This window comes from Pituophis catenifer, unplaced genomic scaffold, assembly GCF_029215685.1.
Source record: "Pituophis catenifer annectens isolate HBS135680 unplaced genomic scaffold, rPitCat1.0.hap2 SCAF_3, whole genome shotgun sequence".
Taxonomy (NCBI): domain Eukaryota; kingdom Metazoa; phylum Chordata; class Lepidosauria; order Squamata; family Colubridae; genus Pituophis; species Pituophis catenifer.
The window spans coordinates 128,717,603-128,744,254 of NW_027256883.1; the positions used below are offsets into that span (position 1 = coordinate 128,717,603).

Sequence of the window (26,652 nt, forward strand, 5' to 3'; positions counted from 1 at the left end):
TATTATACATATTGCTTCTGAAAAATGATCTATTGACCACATTTTGTCCGAAATAGATTTTGTCCTCCACTTATGACCACAATTCAGCCCAAAATTTCTGTTCTAAGTGAGTCAATTATTAATGAGTTTTGCCCCATTTTACAACCTTTCTTGCCACAGTTGCTCAGTGAATCACTGAATTAGTAACACAGTTGTTAAGTGAATTTGGCTTTCCCGTTGACTGTTTTGGTCCCAAAAGGCGATCACACAACTGTGTGACACTGCAACTGTCATAAATATGAGTCAGTTGCCAAGTGCCTGAATTTTGATCATGTGACTGTAGGGATACTGCAATAGTCACATGTGTGGAAAGTGGACTTTTTTCAATGTTGTTGTAACTTTGAACGGTCACTAAATGAATGGTTGTGAGGACTACCTGTGTACACAATTTGGTGTCCTTGAGCACTAATAAGTAAATAAAAAAGGAATGCACTAAGCCTCTTGCATCACCTTTATTTACAAGATCTCTTTTCAGCACTATATAAGCAGTGGTGGGATTCAGCTGGTTCGCACAAGTTTGGTAGAACCGGTAGATAACTTTTTGTGCAGTTCGGCAAACCGACTGAATAGCATGCCTTGCCACACCTGGCCCTGCCTCACCCCTCCCCTCCCAGCCGCTCCTTGTCTCACCGCCTACCTGCTTGCCCAGCCACCCGGCTGCTTGCCTGCCTGGACAAGTAGCTGAGTGGACAAGGAGTGGCTTGGAGGGGAGGGGCGAGGCGGGGCCAGGCATGACATGGCAAGGCATGGAGAGGCTGGGTGAGGTGCCCCTCGACGTGATGTCGAGGTAGCCACACCCACTCAGTCACATGACCACCCAGCCATGCTTACCCAGCCGGTCATTAGGACACAGAACCGGTTGTTAAATTATCTGAATTCCACCACTGTATTTAAGTACACAAAAGATTTACTAGGTACATATATTAGTTTTCCCCATCCAACCAGATGTAATCCTAGATTGCATCAGTGGTAGTATAATCTATAGATCAAAGGAGTGGAGTTCTAGATCAAGGGGTGTGTGTGTTCCTCTCTCCTCTGCATTGGATCATACTGGAAAACCATGTCCACATCTGGAACCATTGACAATTTGAAATATGTCCATAGAACAGCATTTAAGATAATAAAGGGCTTGAATTTTAAAAAAAAAACTTATGAAGAGCAGTTAGAGGCATTGGGTAATTTATATCTGCAGAGAGATACGATAGCTGCCTTTAAATATCTGAACCACAGTCACGTAGAAGATGAGATGGAAGTGTTCAGAATTGTGCCACAGGCAGAAACAATGGGTTTAAATTACAAGGAAACAAAGTAGATTTTAGTTAGACATCAAGAAAAGTTTTCTAACAGAGCTGTTCAACAATGTAGGGTGACCTTGGATAAAATGAAGACTTCTCTTCGCTGGAGATGTTTAAGTGGTATTTGGATAGCCATCGGTTGATGGTCTTTGTGGATTCCTGTCCTGGGTAGGTAATTGGACTAAATGATGTCCAAGATTCCTTCCAATCCTTATATTCTATTATTCCATCAGACTAGCAGATTGGCATCTTCATCTGGGTTCTTCTATGCCACGGGTGTCAAACTTGCTGCGTCACGTGATGTATCGCAACTTTTTTCCCTTCGCGGAGCTGGGGTGGGCATGGCCTGTACGTGACGCATCCAGCCCGCAGGCCACCAGTTTGATACCACTGTAATCTATGCACTACAAAGAATATGGTTGCACTACAGAATTCAGAAAAAAGATATTCCCAATAACATAAAGTATGTATAATTGCTCCAGGCAGAAGGCAAATGGGGTTGAATATCTCTATTCTTGAAGCCACATATGAAAACAGTGCAAAGGTGAGACCTACAGAAATACTTAACGCGGTCCATTTATTTTTGTCCTTAGTGAAGTTACAAAGGGACTGAAAAAAATGACTCAACAACCAGTCCTCACACTTAGGACTATTGCAGCAGGCCTGAGGTCACTTCAGACACTTGACAACCAACATATATTTATGATGGTTGCAGCATCCCAAGGTGACATGATTGCCATTTTTAAGCTTCCCAGCTGGCATCCGACAACCAAAGTCGTTGGGGAAAGCTGGATTCACTTAATGACAATTGGTTCACTTAACAAGCATGGTGATTCGTTTAACAACCACAGCAAAAATGGTCATAAAATTGGGCATGACTCACTTAGTGACCCCCTTGCTTAATGATGGAAGTTTGGGTTCCATTTGTGGTTAGTAAATTGAGTACTATCTGTATGCCCATCCATCCTTACCACTTTCCTTTTTTCCAGTAAGCTGAAGTTTTGCAAATTACTGTTGTGATTGATGTCTAGTAAAAATAGCCAAGCAGAATAAACGGGAGCCAGGAAAAGAAGTCCCATTCATTCCACTATAAAATAGTGGGAAAAAGGAACAAAGCGCCTTTTCAAATTCTTTGTATCTCTAATTCTGTGATATCACAATGCACATATAATAGGGGAGGGGCTTGCATCACACTGCTTGTGCTGTTCAATTTCCTACACTCAGATGGTGTTTGACTTTGCATAATTATCCAGTTACACGGACAAGCAGTTGTGTTGGTGGGGCCCACTTTCTCTCTCTTTTTTTGAACGTTTATTCCCCAAACCCTAACCCATAACCCAGCACCCTTCAGATGTATTGGATGCAATTCCTGTAATTCCTAGGACAGAAAAGTGGTCTGAAAATACAATTGAGAGTGGCTGTAGTTACTGACAAAGTTAAGATATTGTTTGTATGGTAAAATGTGATGATTTTGATTTGTGAAAAAATACAGTATTGTCTCTTTTTGCTTTAAGTTAATCCCAATCTTCATAGTCATTGTTCATAATGCAAGAGGGTCAACTTGTTGAACTCCAGTCTTCATAAGATTAGCCATCACGTCTCTGAACACTGTAATCTAGTATTTGACATTGTACAGGTTTCACATCTTTGCTGAGGTCAATCAAAGCTGTCTAAACTGGTGACAGATTCTTATAATTAAATAGAGGTCTAGCTCAAATCAGACACAGAACTTTACATTTTAAAATGATAAAATAGCACATAGGCAACGTAAATCCTCAATTTACAATCACAATTTGAACCAAATTTTCTGTTGCTAAGCAGGTTGTTTGTTGCGTGAGTCATGACCGATTCTACGATCTTTTTTTTTTTTTTGCCACAGTTAAGTGAATCACTGAAGTTATTGAGGGAATCATGCAGTTGTTACGTGAATCCACTTTCCCCCACCAACTTTGTTTGTTGGAAGCCAGTGGGGAAGGTAGCAAAAGCCTATCACAAGTACTTGCGATACTGCAACTGTTATAAATACATGCCAATTGCCAATTGCCTGAATTTTGATCACCTGACTGGGGATATTGGGGTTGTAGTAAGTGCGAGAACCAGTCATAAATCATTTTTTTTTAGTACTGTTGTAATTTCAGTCACTAAACAAATGGTTGTAAGTCAAAGACAGCCTGTACTCAACTATTTCCCACATATTTTATTTCATCTGGGTTACATAAAGGATAAGAGTTCAACTTTGCAGACGAGAAAAATAGATTAGAACTATGAGATACTTTAGCTTTTTGTCCCAATTTAAAAGTATGTAAAACCCATCTTAAATTTGAATTTGAATCTATTACTTCTATATATTAAGGGAGCCAACATACATTCCCCAAATAGCATAAAGATTTTAAAAATCTTCAAAAAAGCTGTTCCTGGTGGACATGTCTTTGGATGTGGTTATCTCATAGGATATTTCAACTCTATACAAACACCCTTTGTGGAGGGAAAATTTCAGGACTTTGGAAAAATTCAGAACTTGCATAATACAATTCAGGAAGAGAAATATGTGTTTATAGACCACAGCAGAATCTCCTATGTCAGCTTGCAGTATTATAGAACAATATTATCTATATGTAGTTATATGAAAGTTAAAATACATAATGCAATCAGTAGCAAAGTAACATTTAGGTATACAGCAGGTTCACAGAAACTTTTTACTTTACTTTACTTTACTTTACTTTACTTTACTTTACTTTACTTTACTTTACTTTACTTTACTTTAACTTTATTGTCATTGCACCTCATACAACGAAATTAAATGCCAACTTCAGTGTACATTATAACTATAAAAATAAAACCCAAACACACATCCTTCACATTTTATACAATTGAATTGAAAACCTGATATTGCATTAATATTACATCTCTAGCACTCAAGAATAATCACATCCATGCTTACTACAACCCACAATTGTACTACAAAGTTGATCAGTTCTATATACTTTGTTCAAATTCGGCATTAAAGTATCAAAGTTGCAGTATAGCTATTGTTAATATCTGAAAACGTGTAGCAAGTTTTTTTTTCATAAACTGCCTTGATAAGTACTTGTTCCTCACAAGTTTTGATTAAAATGAATCTTCCCAGAACATTGGTTTAAACTTGTTTATTGACAATAAAATGGACTGCAATTGTGTGATAGTAATTTATGGTTCTAAACTCATTTGGTTACCTCCATGCAAAAAAAGAGTAGATAGAACAATATATTAATCAGACATTAATACTATTAACATTAATTTTCATTACCACACAGTTCCAAACTCCAAATTGTCTCACACATGGCCAAAACCAAAAGGGATCCAGCTGTGTTAAGTTTAGCAATGACTTTTTTTTTGTTCATTTCTAGTTAGGCTCAAGAGTAACTTACAACTTCCCGAAAAGTCTTTTACGTGAGAGCTTGGAAATGAGAACACTCCATACAGTAGCCTAATAATTTGTTAATAAGGAAAGATAGGTTGTGCAAAAAGTACTTAAGTTGCATTAGCTCTGAATGCATTAAGTACCGTAAATAGCAGGGACAAACTTGGGGAAATCCAGAAGCCATTGTGTTTTCAGCCACTCTATTCTGTAACCACTCCATGGGTTATCCCTTCCATAATGGATAGGTTAGATAGACCAACTTTCTGTTGACGTTCATGGAGTCAAGCAATTCCATATCTTCTTTTGCAAGCCTAAAATCAAAGACCTGGAAAACAATAATGAAAGAATAATTTCAATACATTATAATAAATGTTTTTTACAACCAATCCACGGCATCATCAATTTTTGTTCTGCATATAAACTACTGTTACTTGTATTGGAGAGATAGATAGGTGTTTTTCCTTCAAGCTTGGATATGGAAGGCTGTGAGGAAAATTGCTGTTGTTCCTGGTGAGTAGACCTATGATACTTTCATCTCCAGCAAACAGATTCTCCTCCCCACTCCCTCCCAGCTTAAAAAATCTGCAAAATGAATTTGATCAGAAGTCATAGAAAGATGAAAGAACTGTCCATTTCTGGGGAAGCAAAACTTTACACAGGTTTTCAAGTGTCTTAAAAGGCTGCCATGTCCAAAATTCAGTGGTCAGGAACCCTGACTGCCCAATAGAAGAAACACTCAAATTTACTTAAAAGACACTTTTGTTTAGGCATTATGAGAGCTTAAATAATATTTCAAGTTATAAGACATCATTGAATCTCCATTGATATACTACCTTTTTCATATTGTTACTATTATGGTATTTTTATATTTGAACTATAATGGTATCAAGTATGTAAAATGAAATAAATTCATTTGTTACAGAATACAGGTTTTTCAAATATATTGCTGTTATATTAATTGAATCTGAGAGTTATCTCTAAAAACAAAAGAAACAGAAATTCTTAGAAGGAAAAATCATGCAAGTAAATGCCTTGTCCTAATTAAACTCTCCTGTAAGAGCTGGTTGTTAAAGAAATTTCTCTCTGGTCCATAAACAGTAGTTAATTAAATGGGAAACAGAGCCATAAAAATACGATAAGACAACTGAAAACTAAATGTCCATCAATCTTTCAAATAAAATGGAAGAGAAATGATTAAAAACAAAACAGAATAGTTCCAAAAATGTTCCATTAAAAAAGGATGCATGATAAAAATGGATGAAATGACAAGTTGCGCCAGCTGAATGCAACTTTTACCACCTAAAATCTTCCAGGCATTGTGATTCAGATGCAAGCATTATATCAAAGAAATATTATGATTTTTGCTAATATTGCCAAGCTGGCATCTAACCAGATAATACTTCCAACTTTTCCCTTCAGCTCAAATTGCATCATCTGAATATTGTTCTTTCAATTAATCTATTAGGGATTAACATTTAATTCTCTGCCTTCTTAAATAATCTCAGCCTACAATCCAAATGAAGCAGTATGAAAATGAAATAAAAGCAAGGTGTCTTCAAAACTAAAAGGCTGTAATTTGCTTTTCAAATGACAAAAACAAATGAAGCCTCTGCCATGGAGGATTATTTCAATATATATTTATGGCAGCAAGATTACTATATGCACCAAGAGGGAAGGATTCGACACTACCCACTAGGGAGGAATAGTTGGTGGAATTGACAGATCTTTCTGAGATGGATAAACTAACTTCTTTGATTAGAGAAAAGGCACTATTTACATTTACTAGAAACTTCTTAGGGAATTTTGCATTAAAATGAAAAAAAATGAACTTGTGATTTATTGTTTTGATTATTAGATGTGATAGATTACAGAAAGAAGGGTATTATAATGTAACTTTAGAAAGAGATGTTAAAATATAAATGTACTTTTAACTGCTGTGAAGAATATTGGAAACCACTGCATTGTATCTTTTTCCTTTCCTATTTTTCTTTAACTTCTTTCTTTTCTTGCACTTTTTGGTTTCTCTTTTTTCTTTTTCTCTTTTCTTCCTTATTTTATATTTGTATTAGTGTGTATCTTTTTGAAAAGTTTTAACACAATTTTACAGAGACACATATATGTACAAATGAAGCCCCCATGCTACTAATACATGAAAACAAAGTGTTAAAAATCTAATAAATGATTCTAATGTGTCTGTTTTGATTGAGCTCTCGAAAATTAGTGATACTAGTGCAAACAGCTATCCTCCTAATCCAGCTCCTTTCAGATCTAGGGCCTTTTGATGAATGCCAGATACCTGTTTTAATTCTCCAAATGAGATATTGAAAGAGAAAAGATGCTCCTGTAAGGGAAAGATAAAGGAAGGTTTCCTCAGATATTTCACACAACTCTAACAGAGACTTATGGGAATAAATTCAGTTTTTCCCTCAGAAGTACTGAATTTTTCAGAAATCTGAGAACATATTCAAGAACCTGATTTTCCCAAAGCAGTTGCCTTCATTGGAGCCTTCCAGAGTAAAGTAGGCGTCATCTGAAAATAAAACAGGCTCGTTCTTGGCAGATAGTACAAAACGTTTTGACCACGGGCAGGCTTTGTTTATACATCCACAAAACAATTTTCATCCAGGAACAGAGCTTTCGAAAAAGAGTTGTCACTAGCTTTCCTGTCAACGTAACATCATTGTACCACTTTAAAAGGAAACAGACTGGTATTTACCAGAGCATATCAGGCCAGTAACACATATATTTTGACTCTGAGGGCTTCTGAACTTATAATTACTGCAGCCTGTTTACTGCCTATGTAGCAGTGACATAATTATCTTCTAGCCTCAGTTGTGGGCTAGGAAAGGGGCCTGAGCATCTTCAACTCTCTGCAATCATATGGGAGCTTGGTTAGAAATCCCTGACGTGTGCATTTTAAAGCCACCATTGGTTTTATTTTTTTTGTTCAACTGAGGGTCTGAGCTACATTTCATCAAGATGTGGATGGAGGAGGAGGGGGAGATGCAACAAAGACGGAGGTGAAAAGTACAGGCCACATAAAAATAAGGAGAAAATTAAGATCCAAATGGGAACAGAAAATTCTGGGTAGACAGCCTTAGAAAAGGGCCACATTCTTCCCGTTCACTTTTTAAAACTGATTTTGCTATTTTCTTCTTTCAAAATCTAGCTAGAATTTGTGACGTTTTCACTTCAGTATTTGAAGAAGGCAGCCTTGCCACCAAATTTCAGGGACCTGCATAATTGTTATTTCTTTTCCAAGTATCATGATTAAAATGCAATCAATCTTCTAGATTCCCTATGTGCAAAGCCTAAGAAGAGCCCAATTATGTTCAGCTGATTTATTTAATTGTGCTACCTCAGAGAAGTTTTGTTTAGATGGAAACAAACATGTAAAAAATAGAGCTAAAGCAAGGAACTGAAAGAAAATCTCTCAGAAAAACTTCTGGTTCAAAATTGTGGGCATCCCAAAGCTCTTCTCCTGAAACTGGAAATACTGCAATCCAAACCTTACTACTTTTGCATCAGTGTATCAGTGTTACATCCACAACAAAGAGGAGTGCTGCTCCACCCACTATTTTGTCTGCTTTGACCCCTCTGTGGATGTCACTGAATTGGAATTTGATCTGGAAAAAAAATATTCCCAAATTCATAGGAAATACGCCTGATGGAATCACTTATTCTCCCCATCCCTTGAAAAATTATGTTAAAGCTGCTGCCATAGGTGGTTAAAAAAAAACAGGCTTTGGTCAAAAGATGGTTACTATTTCTTGTATTTTCATATGCTTTGGAGTGAAATGATATCAGACATTCTAGAGAAAAAGGAACCATATTAATCCAACACCTGCATTTTATATTGAGTTTTTAAAAAAGAGGGAGGGGGCGAGAGAGAAAAAGAAGCTGCTGGGCTACAACTGGAAAGACCCAAGCCACCATACCCTTTCAAATTATTTCCCTTTGCAATTGCCAGGATACACCCTCAAATATCCTGCCTTTGAAAGGGATGATAAATATGGGATGTTCTCATCCAACCCAAGAGAAAAATGTGCCATTTACCACTGATGATTGTAATTATCACTCAGAAGATAGGCTCTTAGAAAATTTATCCCGTCCAAAAGACTGGAGGATTGACAGGTCTAATTTTAAGTTGGCTGTGGGAAGGGGATATAATTTGAATCAGAATGTAGTTTTTGGTACTAAAGCATCAATATTATAAAAATACTCACCATTCACTCATAATCTGACTTTTCCATCCTCAGAAAACCTCAAAGTCCCTTCATATTGTAATAAAAAAAACCTTGGTTTATTTTATAATCATAAGCTGCAGAACTACTATGGAAATAAAGGATGGGCATTGGGCAATATAGATTAAGTCTGGCTCCACTCTTAATAGTTTGTTAAGAGAACAAACTAAACAGCCAGCAAAATGAGAAATATGAAAAAGAAGATAACTTCGTTGTTCATTTTAGATCAATTCACCAATTGAAAAATGCCATTTTAGAGGCCAAGTCATAGTGGAAGCCAGCAGTATGAATGGAAGTCTGTATCAAGTCAACACAACGTATTTTGTAATAGTCCTGTAGAATTTTCTGCCACAAATGTCTCATCATAGTCAGTTCATAAAACAATATGTCATAAATGGAATAACAAAGGCCAACCTCCACATTTTGGAATTAAGAAGCAAAGCTTCATATTTGGAAGTTCTAAGTTCAAAAATTTAGATTCAAAGAAAAGAGTATCCAAAGGTCCAAAACACATGCATGAATGAATTGTCAACTAGCTCCTATGTGATACTGAATAATAGCTTTCATACTCTGTCTGTCTCTCAGGAATATTAAAGGGGCCCCTCAGAAAGTATTTTCTTCTAAACAGGAATGAGCATCCTAAATTACTTTTTGTGGCACCTCTATCTTTGGGATTTTAGTTTTTCAGAAAAAATGTGACTTCACTTACAGTATTTCTGGTATATCATAAGGTATCCACTTCCTGGGAATCCCAGAATCTCTTTGCCAAATAGTAGAACAATAAAATAAAAGATAAGGGCTTCAGGTCTTCAAAAAATTGTGCAAAATGAAACCCCTCTTCAATGCTAAGCAAGCATGCAGCAGAAAATATGAGATGAACACATTAAAAAATATTAATGCATTGAATTTAGATCATGGTTGTCCAACATTTTGGCTTGCCTGAGCCCCATTGAGTGAAGACGAATTGTCTTGGGCTGCGTATAAAATATACAATATAGTTAATGATATAAATAACAAACTTCCTTTTTAAAAAATATTTTTATTATCTTGTGGGGCGGCATTACTAGGTGTCTAGGACCGTATGCGGCCTGCAGGTCGGACACGCCTGATTTAGATGGTATGGAATATTTCAGTCATGTTAATTGCTCTGATGAAAATACATTCCCCAAATGTAAACATGCCTGCCTATGAAAGTTTACTCAGATGTGTGTCATTTGTTTTATTTATATCAACATTTGAAGGCTATAAACAGATACACACAAAATTACAGCTTTTGTAAGTAGCCTCAGGATAAATATCAATCCACATTTGAAGTATGTATGGCTAGAATGAAGCTGAAATTGATTTTATATGGGAATAATACTTGTATGTATATTTTTGTCATATGTGATAAAATAATCTTCACCAGTGAATGATATTCTGGATACTCTGTTAACAGAAAACATGGTGGAGGTTGTTTTCTAATCTGCATATTTAGAATTGTCTTTTAAAATACAGCTGGCTCCCTTGGCAGTGTATTTTTGCTTCTAACACAATTGGGATTTCATACTGCTCGTGCATATCTTGAACAGCAGCACTATATGAAACTTCTAATAGAGGTGTGGCACTCTATTCTTCCTCTTTTATTTGTTTAATACTCTCATTCAGATTACTTAGAATAGTGATTAGCAACTTGGCATCCTCCAGATGTTTTGAATTACCAAACCTATAGTCCCCAACCACTGGACATGCTGAGTGGTTCTTGTGAGAATGGTAATTAAAAAATGGTGGGCATCAGGTTTTCCAATGAACACATCAATAGATATATTCAAGTGAAGGTTAGATAGCTATCTGTCTGGGATAGCAATAGCAGCAACAGCACTTAGACTTATATACTGCTTCACAGTGCTTTACAGCTCTCTCTAAGCAGTTTAGAGAGCAGTTAGACAGAGTCAGCATATTGCCCCCAACAATTTGGGTCCTCATTTTACCAACCTCAGAAGGACGGAAGGCGAGTCAACCTTGAGATGGTCAGAAGCGAACTCCTGGCAGGAAACAGCCTGCAATACTGCATTCTAACCACTACGCCACCACAGGATGCTTGAAAATTGGAGTTTGAATTCAAAAGTTGTATGTATATGTTTAGTTATGTATATGTACCTAAATCAGAGTTCCTGCATTGAGGATTCACATCCTTAATTTAGATGATCTAAATAGCACCTGGCAACTTCATACAGATAAGACTACAATTGAGCCTGAGATGTTATGTGTAAGTCTACATTTGTAAATCAAGTGACTATGTGAATGGATTTGATTTTACAATTGTTTTAACAATGGTTGTTAAGCAAATCACTGTAGTCATTAAGCAAATCATGTGGCTATAAATCTGAAACCAGCTTATCCAATTGGCATTTTTGCTGCAAAATAGCAAAAAAGGTCACAAAATGTGATCACACGACCACAAGGTTGGTGCAGCAATCGTAACTTCAAGACCAGGTTTAAGTACTTTTTTCCAGGTCTGTCATAATTCTGAACAGTTTTAAGAAACTGGTCATATATTGAGATAATGTAATATATTGTAATTCAATAGCTTACAGTAATTTTAAAATGTAATAAAATTCAAAGGAAATAATGATAAATTCAGTGAGTCCAATATTCTGTTCCTTCATTCAGATTAAAAGTTAGGATCAGGTTGCATGCTTGAGTAGGTGTTGGGAAGTTTTATCGGGGGGGGGGGGGGCAGGGTGTGTGTAACTTTAAGGCTCTAGGTTGGGCATCTTTGCTCCATGGCAAAGGTGGGGGACTCTGCCCCCTTTATGACTTGTGGACTTCAACTCCAAGAATTCCTGAGCTAGCTATGCTGGCTCAAGAATTCTGGGAGTTGAAGTCCAAAGGTCATAAAAGGGCCATGGTTCCCCCACCCCTGCTCTATGGGGTAGGCAAAACAGCTTCTCAGATAAACATTCCAAATGAGTTGACTGTAACATTTCAACTTTCTAATACCCACTCCACAGCTTCATGTTCTATAGAGTTATTTCATTTTGTGCCCTTAAGGCCTCTCACCCACTTCTGCAAGAGATCAAGCCACCAATTGTGCTACCAAAGGACTTGTTTCATAGGGGAGGCCTGTACATGTATGCATTAAGTGGTTTTACTCACAGTAAATATATGGAGGCAGCATTTGTGGTGAGAACAAAATGGAACCTAGGAACAAGAAATCGTTAAGCACAACTGTTACTTTCAGTAATTGAAGGGAAGTGTACTAGTAAAGGAGCCTCTCACATAATTTCCTTGCTGAATTAGCACATGTAGGTACACAAATATGCCATGTTTATATCCCTCCCTAAAACATATTTAATGCTGGCCTGAAACATAAAAGCAACAATATGGAGTAGCCACATCACATCTTATGTTGCAAGAACAGAGATGGGGTCTTTAACTGGGTAAATACCTAAACTTGAAGAATATACTCGTATTCTAAATCCAACAGTGAATATCTTCTGAGATGATAGGGCCAGAGTTCCACAGATCATGCATGCATTTAGAAATCTGAATTTATACATACTAGAGTTTGTTGCGCAAAAATTCAGTGCTACCACAAAATACTGGTTATATAAACAGTGTCTTCATAGTCACTCTCCAAAGAGAATCAACCAATCAATCAATCAATCAATTAATCACTCTCCATGTCACGTTTCTTGGTTCATTTAATTTTTATATTGTTACAATTAAAAGATACTTGGCAGCCCACAATATACCGTAGTTCACAAGTTATATAAGGCTCAAAAGAGTGGGTTAATATATTCCTTGCTCAATAAACAAACTGCTGGATTATGTGTCAACTGTAGGTTACAAGCTCCATATAAATGGCACTATAGTAATCCATTTGGTAACCATGAGGGTGTGAATTATGGTTGGGAGCTTCTGTTACCACTCCAGATAGGCAGCAACTGGTGCACCAATTGGAACGTGGCAAAGCCTCTATTTAACCACTGAGCAATAGCTTTGAGACAAGAATACTCAAGTCAAAGAGTTGGTTTCTTGCGGAAATGCTATCCCTTTCACTGTCAAAATAGTTGACAGTAAATCCAGTTTGCTGAAACCTGATTGAAAGGAATCCAATAATCCATTTCTTTTAGAACATTCAATTGTTGCCTCTCTTCCAAAAGGAGAAGGCTAGAAACCTTGACTATAGTTATCAATTATGGCTAGACGCAAGAGGAAAAAAAACTCTTAAGGAAAGGACATGCCATAACCCTTTTCAAGATAAATATCTTTCTAAATCTAGAAACTCAAAATGTAAATACAGTGCATGAACACACATTGTAAGTAATTTTATTTGTCACAACTAATTGCTCTGTAGATCATTCTTGAGTGTATAATCCTCACTACCTTAGCCAGTGCCCCAGCCTCCTTTGTAAAAGCTGACCAGCTGCCTTTAAAAAAAAAAAACAATAAAATCTCTATTTATTAGAGATGGAGTACCTAAAAAAGTCCCATTCTACAGAGTCACTCTATAAACTATAATCTTTGTTCAGACAATGAAAAGTAACCTTCTTTTCTGGCTGGTATAAGGTAAGTAATCCAAGAATGTTGGGTTTCTCGGGGGTCAATCCTGACCATAAATTACCACATTTCTTGGTCTGTTTTGCACACTGTTGTATTTAAAAGAATAATTTAAGTGAGTCCAAGCTAAGCCTGCAATCACATAATGGTTCCGTTTGGCATAGAATAATGAGGGAAATTGGCAGCTATGGCTTATTGGTTAAAACAGTATGGTTAAATATCGTAGCTTAATATTATGCATAAATATAATATGAAGATTACTTTAAGATACACTGAAAGAGAAAGGGGGGGAAGAAATGAATTTAAAACACAGAAATGAACTCTTAAAACATGAATACATATATATCTCAAGAGACAATCTTGAACTTTGTTTGAAATGCTGACAGAACCTTCTGGAAAGTGTAATCAAGAGAAAAAAAGTCTCTGAAGTCTGTAGTAAAAAAGCTTCAGGGACAAACAATACCAACCCACTGCAAGCTGGGTATTGATAAAAAGCAAGGAACATGTTTTTTTGTGATACGACTAAAACAGCACAGCAGTGGGAAAACTGCTCCAGGAAGTCCTAAAACAATATAAATCACAGTCAGACTTTCCATACTCTTCTGGACACAGGAACTCCTAAAATATCAGGCCAATGTGACTACTTACCAAATACCAAGTTGATAATCGAATAGAGCTTTCCAAAAGTCAATTGCATTATAAGCCATTATTAATATACACTTTTAAATAAGGTTCCAAGAGCACGGTCGGATTGAGTAAAAGCTAAACTAGCTTTTAGTGAAACTTGAAATACAGCCCATCATGATGTTGAGAGAAGGTTTTCTCTCAAGATGCCCCCAAGTATGTACGTATGTATGTATTAGACTTCATGCATAACAATGAAGTAAAGTGGTTGTAGACATGGAAGAAAATCTGTTGTTTTCCAAATGTGTTGGAAAACTATTCATCTAAGAATTCATGGAGTCCTAGTTCCAATACACCTGGAGGATTTGCTGAAGGCTGAGAAGGTTGAAGTTTTATGACAGAATAAACAAATGTGAATTTATCTGGAACTATATCTAATGACGGTCTATATATTCAGGTGAAATAGCTGTAACCAATTAGGAAAACAGTCTGTTAAGATCATATCTATCTCTCTCTGTCTCTAATATTTGCCTGCCTGTTTCAACCCCTCCTTCCTCCTGTTGTACTTTTTCATTCTTCCTGAACACTGTAAGCCTGCATGTAGGTGTTTCATATTATATATTGGTGCATATCCTTTTCCTTTTAACTCTAAATTCTGGAATTGCAACAATCACAAGAATTGGATGATAGATAAGTGGAGTTTTTTGACAAATGATATTTGTGAGGCACCTGCTGAGACTTTTACTGAATCTAAAATGTAAAAAAATATTGGAGCAATTACCACATGTTCTATGCATATTATAGAACTCAGTGTACTTCCTGCTGAATCCTCTTGTTTCATAAGACATAAACCATGGAAAAGGATTACTTTGCTCTTTTTTGACAACCTAGATTCAGTCTATAATGTTGGTGTGTTGTTGAAGGAATAGAGATACCCATTATTGCTGAGGTACTGCAGAAAAAAGTAAAGCAATAAAATGACCTGGCTCAAACGAAATGCAAAGTGATACCCATGGACTCACACAGTTTCGACTAACAGATTCTAGACCCATGATGGTGAACCTATGGCACACGTGCCACCTGTGGCACGTGGATCCATATCTGTGGGCACGCGAGCGTTGCCCTACCTCAGCTCCAGCATGCATGTGTGCGCTGGCCAGCTGATTTTTGGGCCTTCTGGGCCCACCGGAAATTGAGAAACAGGCTGTTTCCGGTCTCCAGAGGGCCTCTGGGAGGGGTGGGGAAGGCCGTTTTTGCCCTCCCCAAGCTCCTAGAAAGCCTCTGGAGCCTGGGGAGAGTGAAAAATAGGCCTTCTGGGCCCACCATGCCAAAAGCAAGTGGAGCGTGGGGGGGGGGGTGTCACGCGTGCATACGCAAGGGGACGGGGCACCTCAAATTATGGGTGAGGGCTTGCCTGCATATTAAGCAACTGCCTCAGGGCTCCTGGATTGGGGCTGAAAGGCGAAAGGAAGCAGTATGCTCCTTCCCATATTTGGGTAGACCAGGTTGTATATGTGTGTGTGTGTGTGTGTGTGTGTGTGTGTGTACACTCACACACATACATACATCCAAAACTCATTAGATGGAGGAAAATAATGCTGGTCAAAGGAGAAAGAACCTTGGGAAATTCACCAATCGCTACACTGAAAATACCCCATATTAAACTGGAAGAACAGCAACACTGCATAACTAGAGGCTCATAACACAAAAAATGGCATGCAGGAAAAGAATGCTTGTAGGAAAGGAAGAACTTAAAGCTAAAAGAAAATGACAGAGAAAAATGTTTTTAAAAATAATTAATGCAGGATCCAATCCAGATTGGTCACGGGCAGGGGTGAAATGCTACCGGTTCGCACCGGCTCAGGCAAACTGGTAGCGATAAAAACTACCAGTTTGGGCGGACCAGTAGTAAAAAAAAGCTACCGGTTCAGGCGAAGCGGTATTTCCAACGATCAGCTGTGCCGCACAGTTTATATTTGCTAGAAAGCAGGAAGCCCTGCTGTCCCCCCCCCCGCCCCCATTCTACTTACCTTGTCAAGCCTTCTTTTTCCGCATGAAACGTGCTTTTGGCACGCACTGTGCATGCACAGGCAGCGAACCGGTGGCAATCCGCGGAGGATTTCACCACTGGTCACGGGGATAGGAAGTTTAGTCTGATGAGCTTTCTGACTCGTGCAGAAGCCCATACTCAGGGATCTTCTCTCTCACCAAAAAATATTAATTATTAATAATAATTAATAAATAAGGAGAAAGCAACAGAAAGAAAATAGTGTACCAAGAAGGAAGAGTAATGGAGAAAATGAGGTAAGGAGGAGATGAATCAAATATTTAAAATAGTAAAATTCTGCATAAAAGTGGACTAATCCTACGGACAAAAAACAGAAAGGAATCTCCATTTAACAAAGTTACCGCCATTTAAAATGTTTGCCATTTAATGTAGGCAATACAAGGCAAGATGTACTTGATTTTACTATGTATTAAACTGGTCCAAGTAAAGAAACACAAGGAAGTGCAACTTAAAGTGTTAGAGACACAACAGTAGATCTCCCTTGGCCATTCTTAGTCCAACCTACCTCACAGAGCTATTTTTTTGTTTGTTTGTTTTGTTTTGGAAAAATAAGGGGCCTTGCTTTAAAATTTAAAATACTTATTTTAAATGGTTTGGATGTAAACCAAAGAAATAGATCAAAACACAGCATGAAAAAAGAAAATCAGTGAACCTAAGAATTCAGTAGCTATAAAGCAGTTATAAAAATGCTCTCTATGAAATTTAGAGCACAATTGTAAGTGAAATGGGGAAATTATGCTTCTGTAGCAGGGACGTGCTTCAAATATCTCCCCCCCCCAAATATGTATAAGGTTGTAGACAAAGCTAATATAGATGAAACAAAAGCGATGGGCTGATCACAGAAGTTCTATGTTCTCTGTAATTTGGCAGGAATTGCAAAGAGTGAAAGGCCTAATAAATAACTTGCCCAGTACTTGCAATAAGAAATCAGACAAACCTTGCACTTAAACAACTGAGGTTGGATCCCAGGAAACATGTCTCCCATCATGCATTCCATTTAGTACTGCAACATCATCAAAGTCTAGTGAAAAATCAAAGACCTAAAGAGAATGCATAGAAATTAATGGAGTGTATACATAGGCAACACTAAGCATGTCTGCCACTTCATGCTAACCAGCATGCCTAATTGTTGTTTCGATGCAAGATTTTCACTCTAAAGCCAGAGCAGCCAAGGAGTTAGAAAAGCATTCCTCAATTTGTTCAATCAATCCCTTTAAAATGTGACTACAACTCCAAACAAACCCAGATAGCAGCATGGCTAAGTTTGCGGGCAGCACTACTCCAACACAGATACAGGACACCAAGTTAGGGAAGGCTGGTTTAGAGTGACCAGTCTTTATTTAATTGGAAAAATTGACTTTAATTACATCATGTGACAGGTTTGTTTCCTTGATTACTAAGCTGGTTTGTTTATGCTGGCACAGGAGAATATGTTTGCTACTACATTTTTCTTTAAACACACAAACTGATTATGGCTTAATTTGTGAGGAAGAAGATTAATGTCCCTACGGTTTTCCACAAGTACACATACCGGTAATTTCTTAAATTCAAAACCCTAACTCCATGATCTATGTTGCTGGATATCTTCTGCCCTCCTGTCTTGCAGTTTTCTGCAAATCTTCATTAATCATGTCAAAAGAATGTGGACAAAAACAAAGAATGAAGTTGAGAACAAAAGAAAAACGAAATCAGTAACTGTTCCTTTGAGGCCTCTTTCCTAAGAAAATTGGTGAGTTAACTGAGAGAGATTGCTGATAATGACTAGAGATTCTGGGCCAGAGGGGTTTCCCTGGCTGGGAATTTTTGTTTTGTTTTGTTTTAAAGAAAACTTTCTCTTTTCTCTTGGCTAGACCAAATAGTTATCCCTTCTCGTAACACAGATTCTGAGCTGCGTAGGCTTAGCTCCTGGAACACAGCAGTTGGCACGTAGCTCTGCTAGTTCTTTTTCCTGGGAGGATACTTAGACCAAGATGCAGACCTAAGGAGGTCTCTTCCTTAGAGTTCATCAAGTGTAAGGACAGGCAATGGAAGAGGGAAATGTAGAAAATGAGTAGATGTCACAGAATCAAAGGCCATTTCCTTGCCTGCTCCCTAAGGAGCTAGGGAGTTCCTGTAAATTGTAGGCATAGATGAAGGCCGGGCCAGCAACGTCAGATACAGTTTCTGCATTATACATATATGCATTCTTGGAAAGTCCCTCTGATCCTTTTATGGTCTTAGTAACAATGCATCATTCTCATTCGGGACCGCCTCTGGGTCAATTTAGCATAATTCAACAATACAAGGACCCCGAGCCTAAGCTGATTTGGTTGGAAAATAATCAACTAGAGTGATTTTGATTTTTAACTGGAAAGGGATGGTTTTAACAAAAACTTGGCTATTCCACCTTTATGCCAGAGCTGATTTGGGAGCTCACTGAAAGGGATGATCATCATTCGTATCTTCCAGCAATGAGTTTCAGAAATAATTGATAGCCAGAGGAGATTAGAAGATATGGAAAGAAGCTACTTTATCATTAGCTAGGTTTGGTGGCTAAAATGGAAATCTTGAAGTAGGTAGGAGGTGTAGTGACGTCACTAATAATGCAGTGTGAAGCTGGGAGTCCTGTGCTGTAGGAAACTGCAGCAATGCTTGGCTGAGAATGAAGTTGAAAATGGAGGATTTCTATCTGCCTTCTTTTGGTGAGGGACCTGAAACAGTTCAGGAGTAATTGGCTGTCATGGCAACTAAGAACCTGTCCCATATTCCTCAGGACTCCTTTAAGCAATTAGCAGGGCAACTCTTCAATATAATACCAGTTTTTTTTACTGATCAGTTGTCTGAGTATACCAAACAGCTATAAAAACAATACAGAAACAATGAAATAATTTCATAATAAATTGTCATCCCTGCATTCCCTGCTTGCTTTCCTTTTTTTAAAACCAATATGACAGAAGAGTTCACCATATATCAAATGCAACTTGAGCATTTGCAGTTCTATTGTCATACTTCTTCGTCTCCAAAATGAACTTACTTAAAAACACTTCCTTTGTATACTGGAAGACCTTAAAATCTCTGCATTGTTTTCAGTGACTTGTCATTTACACAACCCACTCTTCATTATTCACTCCAACTCCAGATCATTTATGACTAATTCAACTTTAATTTATTCCAGTATTAATTCTATAGGAAACCCACATCTTATTTAATAGTAAAAACTCCTCATATATCCCTAACATTACTGAATCTTCAGAAATCCTTCATAATTCAAGAGGCACAGTAGAAGTTTCTTTCTCTACATTGATTCTGATGCAATTTAGCTGCTACAGAATTAAGCTAAAGGCTTTGTGATCAGTTGTTATATTAGCAACCATCTTGAGAAAGTGCTCATTTTGATGCCAGTTTCTACATTTTAGTTAGATCAAATATCCATTGATCTATGTTTAATTTTTTTAAAAAATGTAGGGAAATAGGCTATCTAATCCTCACCAGTTTGAAATATGCCGATCAGTTTTAAAACCATGTCATGATTCTTTGCATTTTTATGGAAACAGAAATTGATTGCCAAGTGTACAATGAGTCAGACTATCCAGATTGGGATTACAACCTTATGTTCTTTAAGATGCCTTGCCTAAAAGAATGGGTTCGGGGTAAACCTTTTCCACAGTACAAGTAGTACTCAACTTACAACCACAGTTAGGACTGGAATCTCAGGCATTCAGTGAAGCAGTTTTTATGTGAGACATCACATGACTGTCCACATGAGCACTTTGCTCAACAACTACAATCCTGATATTCTAGGTTCCAGCTAAGTGATCTTGCAGATCATTAAGCAAACGGAGTCCCACATAAGGAGAGTGGGGTGCCTTGTGGGATGGGAGAGATCTTGGAAGGCTCTGCTCAAGAGCTGAAAATCCTCCCTGCTGAAATCCAAGCAGGATTTTCAGCCCTTCAGCAAAGAGACACTCACATGTGGCTGCACCTGCGCTACATGCCTTGAGGCACCACATGCTTCTTACATTACCACACTGCCTCTTCACTCTTTCCTTGGATTTTGGGTCCTTCTCATCTCTGTGGACTGGCTGAAAGAGCTGCCTGCCAAAGAATTTCAGCTCCCCTCTGTGCACAGAAGGAAATTTTTTGTGGGATGCAGGAACTGAGCTCAGGATTTGAGCTCCCATTCTTGCACCCTGCCAAAGGAATTCAGTTCCCCTCCATGCCTAGAGTTCAGTTCCCCTCAGCAAGCAGCTCTTTCAGCCAGCCCACAGAGACAAGAGGGAGTTCTGCTGGTTTCCCCATTAACTTTCTGGGAAAACTGGCAGAGAATATTGCAAATGACAATCACATAATCGTAGGGCGTTTGGCAACCAGTCATAACAAGTTGCCAAGCACCCAGATCACAATCACATGACTGTGGCAGTGGCAATGCAATGGTTTGTGCTGGCCAGAAGTGCTTTATGGCCAGTAAATCAACATTTCCAAGACCGTTGCAATTCCAGACCGTAGTTAAATGAATTATCGTAAGTTGAGGACTACCTGTGAATGAATTCTTTGTTTTCCTATGGTTTTCCTCTCCCTTCTGTCCTACTTCTAAATCTGGAGACATATTAGTAGACTACCACAAAACCTTCTCACTTTGAATTACAATCCTCCAGCAACACTGACTATGTGGAGAATGATGACAATTGCACTGAGGTGCACAATTGGGAAAAGGCTGTAATAAAACCAATTCTTCCACAAGGGAATGTCTTGCTTTTGTGATATGTAAAGAAACACACATTGGTTCAGTCCAGTAGTCTTTGCTATATTGCAAATTGGCATTCATTTGCCAGTTTTGATGCCTCTATTTTCATCACTTATCCAATGACAATTCAGGTAATTTTTATCTTATTTTTACCTTTTCTATTAAATGTATACCTTGTCATTACATAGGATTGTTGGTGGCCTTATTGACCATGCAAATAACATTCATGGCACAATAAAAGTAATAAAAACCTATAAACTTTTTAAAAATCCAAAAATTAAATGCCTTCCAAATGAATTCTATTTTCCCCAGCTTTTGGAAGATGCCAAGGTCAGAATTAGCCTGAGTACTAATAGGAGGCTAGTCCAAAAAGCAAGTGCAGCTTCTCCACATTTTAGGTCCCCATTGCTCCTTAAAATGGGGTGTCACCATCTGTTTCTCCCAGCAAACCCAAATTGTTCAGTTTAATTTTTGAAAGAATTGTTCTTGCTATTGCTATTCTTCCAATATGTGGATTTTTACTAAGAAATGGACATGAAGTATCTCATAATATTAATATTTCTAACAGTATATTGGAATATGTTTGTTTTATGATATTTATACCCTACCGGATGTTGCTCATTACCTCATGTATTCTTTGTTCAACCATTTCCCTACCTATAGTGTCCTTATTTGCTTTCTCTAGAACTCCGTTATTTTGGCTTTAAATGATCTTGAATAATCTTTATCCTTCTGATTTTTCCTTTTAACTTGTTTTTAACACCCCTTCATTTGGGAAGAATGTTCCCTCCTTTAGAAGTTCAATGAAGCTTTTAGACTTTCTGGGCAGCTATCCACTTACACAATTATTGAATGTAATAGGACTGTAGCCAGTGTTCCTGTGTAGCTGAACAAAGATTGGTCAGTCTTGTGACTATTCAAAAGTGAAGTCATTTATTACACACAGAAATGCTGTTCATGTGTGGGGAAATCTGCTTAAGCTATGGAACTATGTATTGCCCCTTATATTTGCCCATTTCTTCTCAAAATATGGTCTGCAGTATTATCTTCTGGAGAATTCCTGGGACATGTTTTATGGCTACATGAAATTACAGAAGTGAAAGCAGAATTGCCTCCTTTTAAAAGCTGCTTCTTTTAGAACCAACAACATATATTTCTCCAGAAACTGTGTGGATGCTAAAGTTACTGATGTTTATCTAGTTTTTGATTGTTTTCCACATTTCTTACTCCATCTCAGAATTATGGGGTTTGGATGGGTGGAGATGGCTGTTTGGATAGATTTCAAATTAATGTATGGTAGTAGTCTCATTAGTTCTTATTTTTTCATAAGACTCCTGATCTAATCTTTGGATTTACTGGAGTTACATTTTCTTTTAACAAGAATACTCCAACTGTCTATCAGGATTTGAAGTTTTTGGAATTAGATAATAACCTAAATTTATAACTGCAGAGAACTTCGTCATACTTTTTGGTGCAATTTTGCCAACACCACTTCATTAAAAAAAAAAAAGCCATTGTGGATATTTGATCCTCCCTGCCTTTTTTTTTAACCATTTGGCCAAACAAATCCTTTTTTCTGACATTACTACTCATTGATGCATAGACTCCCTAGCTAGTCTTATATATGAAAGACTTTTTAAAAATGCTATCTTAAATATTCTAAACATTAGCTTCTTGTCTACCTAACTGTATTTGACTTCCAAGATCTCTAATCCAAATTCTACTGGAAATCATAGTGACTTATTTTTCATCAATTATACCTGTGATGTCCACAAATGAAGAAATTACCCTCCACAGAAACTTCTAACTATCACTTCATGGATAGATCTTTATCTCAGTCCTTTCAGTTGATATTAATCTATCCATTCTTCTCACAGATAGACCTTGGTAAGAGATTACTTTTCATAAACTCACAATGACATTAACTTCAACAATGACCTAACTTTGGGTTAATATTTTATGGTTTTTTTTAAATAGTGAAATGCGAACAACTCCACAAATGATTATTATAATTTGTGTAATATAATTACACAATTATAAAATTTAAAATATATTACATATATTGCAGTTATTATAATAAAATAAAAACAACACAAAAGGAAAAAAGAATTTTAAAAATCCATATAGTAGCCATTTAGTATCAACATGGGATTAATTCAGCCCTTAAACTTGTCATTAAATCTAAATAATGTAAATAATGCTCATGCTAGGCCGCATGAGTGTGGAGCCAGCCTGGGGCAAGCCGGGTAGGCCAGGGGCGATGGCAACGGCAGAGTCCGGCACTTGGGAAGGGCAAGGTTAGCGTGCTCCCAGCCGCGCACTGCGCAACCTCTGCCAGCTCAGGGCAGCGGACTCACCTTGTTTGCAAAGCTGCTCTCAAAGAGAACAAAGCAGGCATGGCGCACCCAGAGCTGCCACTTCTTCGCAACAGCCAAGGACCTCTTCCGCTTGGAGTTCCAAGCTGTGGGGAGGGGGGGCAGCTGCAATGCCAGCAGCTTCGGGGGGGCTCCTTCCCTTAGTGGTTCGTTTTCTTTTACCTCGTCTAGGCGGCTACACCGGCTTTGTCCTTAAAGGCTGCTCTGCACTTTTTGATCTTTCTCGGGCGCAGAGAATGCGACCCTGTGAAGGGACTGAGCCTGCTGATGAACTTGGAAGTGAAGAGGCTTCTTTTCTACCCAGCCGCTGGCACAGGGCACCAAAAAGACCTCCGGTCGCTGCCGCCATCTTCGCGCATGCACAGCTTTCTTCTCACCAGCTGAAGGACTTTTTGGCGCCCTGTGGCCAGGCAACTGAGAGGCTTCTTTGCAGCCAGCTGCTTCCCAGCTCCGGTCAGCTTACCGTCCAATGGATGCGTCGGGTGGCCGAGTGAGCAGCAACCGGGGAACCGGTTCGGGGGTGTGGCCAGGCTGCCATTACTACTGGTTCAGAGAACCAGTCCCTACAGTTACTACCTATTCAGTAGAATCGGGCCAAACCAGTAGCAACCCAGTTGTAAGCATTTAATTTCTTTTGCAGTTTGTTCTTTCAGCAATTCAAGCTAAGTGTTCCTGTTCCCCCCAGAAACAACTAAATCTTTTTGCAATTTTTATTTAAAAGCTTCTCACTTGCAGTTTTAAATTTATTTAATTTGGGATTTGCGTAATTGTTCAGGAGTATTTTAAAAAGTCACTTAATCTCTTTAAGGTTAAAACCTTAACACTGCATACTCACTTCTCTTTGCAGAGGTGCCTAACTCACATAGTTTTAATCCACTTCTTTAAGGCTTTGCTATTATGCTGTTACTTTTCATTGTTCAGGCCAAGCAGCTACTTATTCTAATTAAATGATTTCTTACTACATATGCCAAACATCATCTCATAAGGTAATTTAATTTGGATTAATTTGGCTAAATTTAGGTTTACAGAAATAGTATTATTCAAAATTGTGTAAGCAAAAAAAGAAAAATAGTTCTACATGTTAAATATTTGATGCTAAGTAAGTACACTTGGCAGAAGGGATTTGCTCTTCTTACCTGACAGTTTTCTTGTACTCTCTCTGGTTTTGTAGATTTTGGAATGGTGACTATGCCATTCTAGAAGAAAAAATAAAATCATTATTGATGGAAGCATAGATCTAATGTTTTTTTAAAAAAAGAAAAATAATTTAGGAGTTTACACTAGTGCAATTTTTCAATAAATCATATCCTTATGATGGGTTACGTGCACATTTAGCACAAAACATGTCTTTCTTTGACAGGTTACATTTTTATGCACAGGCCCATATTTTATAGAAAATGTTCTGTTATTTGAGTTCCCATCTGCAATTTCAACAAATAGAGCCAAATACTTAAACTTATTACCTCATTACTCTTTGGAAGAATAAAGCTATAAGTATTTATACACAAAGAGAAAGATACAGATAGTAACTTTGGCGTGTATGAGGTACCAAAATTTAATGCTGTAAATTTTTTTAGATGGATATATACCTTCAAAAAATACTAGTGCTTTGACTGTTGAGGTATCTATTGTAAGGCATACAGGACCTTATTGATTTATCTTTGACTGTGGTAGGTCATAGCTAAGACAGTGTTACCACCCTGTTTATTTGCAATTAATTCAACTTTGTGTGTGAGAAAGTAAGAATGAGAAAGTGTGCATGTTTGAGTGTGAGTATGTTAAAAACTATATATTCTTCTGGCCCTGTAGTATGCCAAGATTTTCATGGTTGATTAATAATTCTTCCTCAGCTTTCTTAAATCCTATCTCCACCCGAGACATTTTATGATTTCTTGATTATTTAAATACATGGGAAGGAAGCCCCAGTGAAGTTTCACCAATCTCAGTTACTTTCTCCTAAGACTAATTCAGGTAACACATTTATTTCTAGATGCTATTGCATCTAGATTTACAATATATAAATACCATATTTCCCTGAAAATGTATACAATACTACAGATACATCTTTCAGTCAGAACATACTACAACCATCTCTGTTCTGATTCACGACAGCCTCAAAAGTAACAAGTTTAAAATAAGGCCGCATCCCAGACTACAATCATTACTCAGTGAAATGCAGAACGGAAGTTGAAAAACTCCAGACCTGCTCCTGATAATTATTTACAACAGAACTGAGACCAAATTATTTTTGAACAGTTTCGTATATTGCTTTACTTTCAGTTACTGCTTAAACAGAAATCAGCTATTCAATGGACATCGAAAACCAAGAGATAAGCATGCACTTTTCCCATTATTGCGTGGGATGTTTTATGTAGCTAGACAGAAAATTCATCTGTTACATTTTACAAATTGTTGCTTAATGGAGCTGAAAGTTCAGGACTTACCTGGATGCTCCAACGAATACAGATTTGTGCAGCAGTTCTGCCATATTTCTTTGCAAGCTGGACAACGTTGGGATGATTAAGAACTTCACCTTTAGCTAGTGGACAGTAACCTTCAAAAACAATATTCCTGCTTTGGCAATATTCTACTAGCTCTTGAGGTCTTTGGAAAGGATGATATTCTACCTTTTTTAAAAAGAAGAACAAAATTTACTTCAACGTTCTTGTCAGTTTATAACCTATTACAATATAAAGGTCAAGCTACTGAATGTTGCTACACTTTTGGCATAACGTTATCATGACAATAACATTTTATTAACCTTTTTCCTTCCAAAAGCCAAGAAAAATTCCCTTGTGAGGAAACATGAAATTCTGAAGAAAAAAAATGGGACACTGGTTACTAACATCCTCAGAATGTATAAAAGAAACTGTTAGTTCATAAACTCTGTACAGTAATCTACGTCACTGCTTCCTGGATAAATCAGTATTCTAGGCAACAGTCATAGACAATAACAGCATTAATTATATTGTCTCCTCTTCTAGGATAGGATTCATGTTTTTATCTTCACAGACTGGAGCCTAAGTCTTGCTCTCCAGAAAAAAACAATATGGTAATAATGGAAAGAAATCATAAGATATTCTCCTTCCTGTAATTTTCTGCAATTTTCCCATTTTTCTAGACCTACATGGAATGTGCAAACACAAGGATGCTCACCAATGTTTCCATTAGAATCCTCCATTAGATTATGTTTTTCATTATTCAGCCAAGGATTATAGGTGGAACAATAAATCTCTAGAGGCTAGTATAATAGAATAAAGTAATAGCCGGCTTAGGAAAACAAAAGCATTTTCCGAATCTTCATTCTGTATGGCTGAGATAGCCTTTAAATGCTAAGAT

At 37.5% G+C, this 26,652-nt stretch overlaps 1 protein-coding gene across 2 annotated transcripts in view; it reads right to left on the reverse strand.

Moving 5' to 3' along the window:
* Positions 1 to 4,069: 4,069 nt before the first annotated feature.
* Positions 4,070 to 26,652, reverse strand: part of LOC139315138 (uncharacterized oxidoreductase YtbE-like) — a 74,506-nt gene continuing 51,923 nt past the window's right edge. Inside the window, exons 5-8 of one of the 2 annotated variants that reach the window (XM_070941159.1) lie at positions 25,758 to 25,940; positions 24,450 to 24,509; positions 17,153 to 17,255; positions 4,976 to 5,059 (exon numbers count right to left, since the gene is read on the reverse strand). In XM_070941159.1, the coding sequence (XP_070797260.1) occupies positions 17,160 to 17,255; positions 24,450 to 24,509; positions 25,758 to 25,940 (339 nt within the window). In that variant the 3' untranslated portion in view covers positions 4,976 to 5,059; positions 17,153 to 17,159. Of the gene's footprint in view, positions 5,060 to 17,152; positions 17,256 to 24,449; positions 24,510 to 25,757; positions 25,941 to 26,652 lie in introns of both variants that reach the window. The other variant, XM_070941158.1, reaches the window with a different exon arrangement.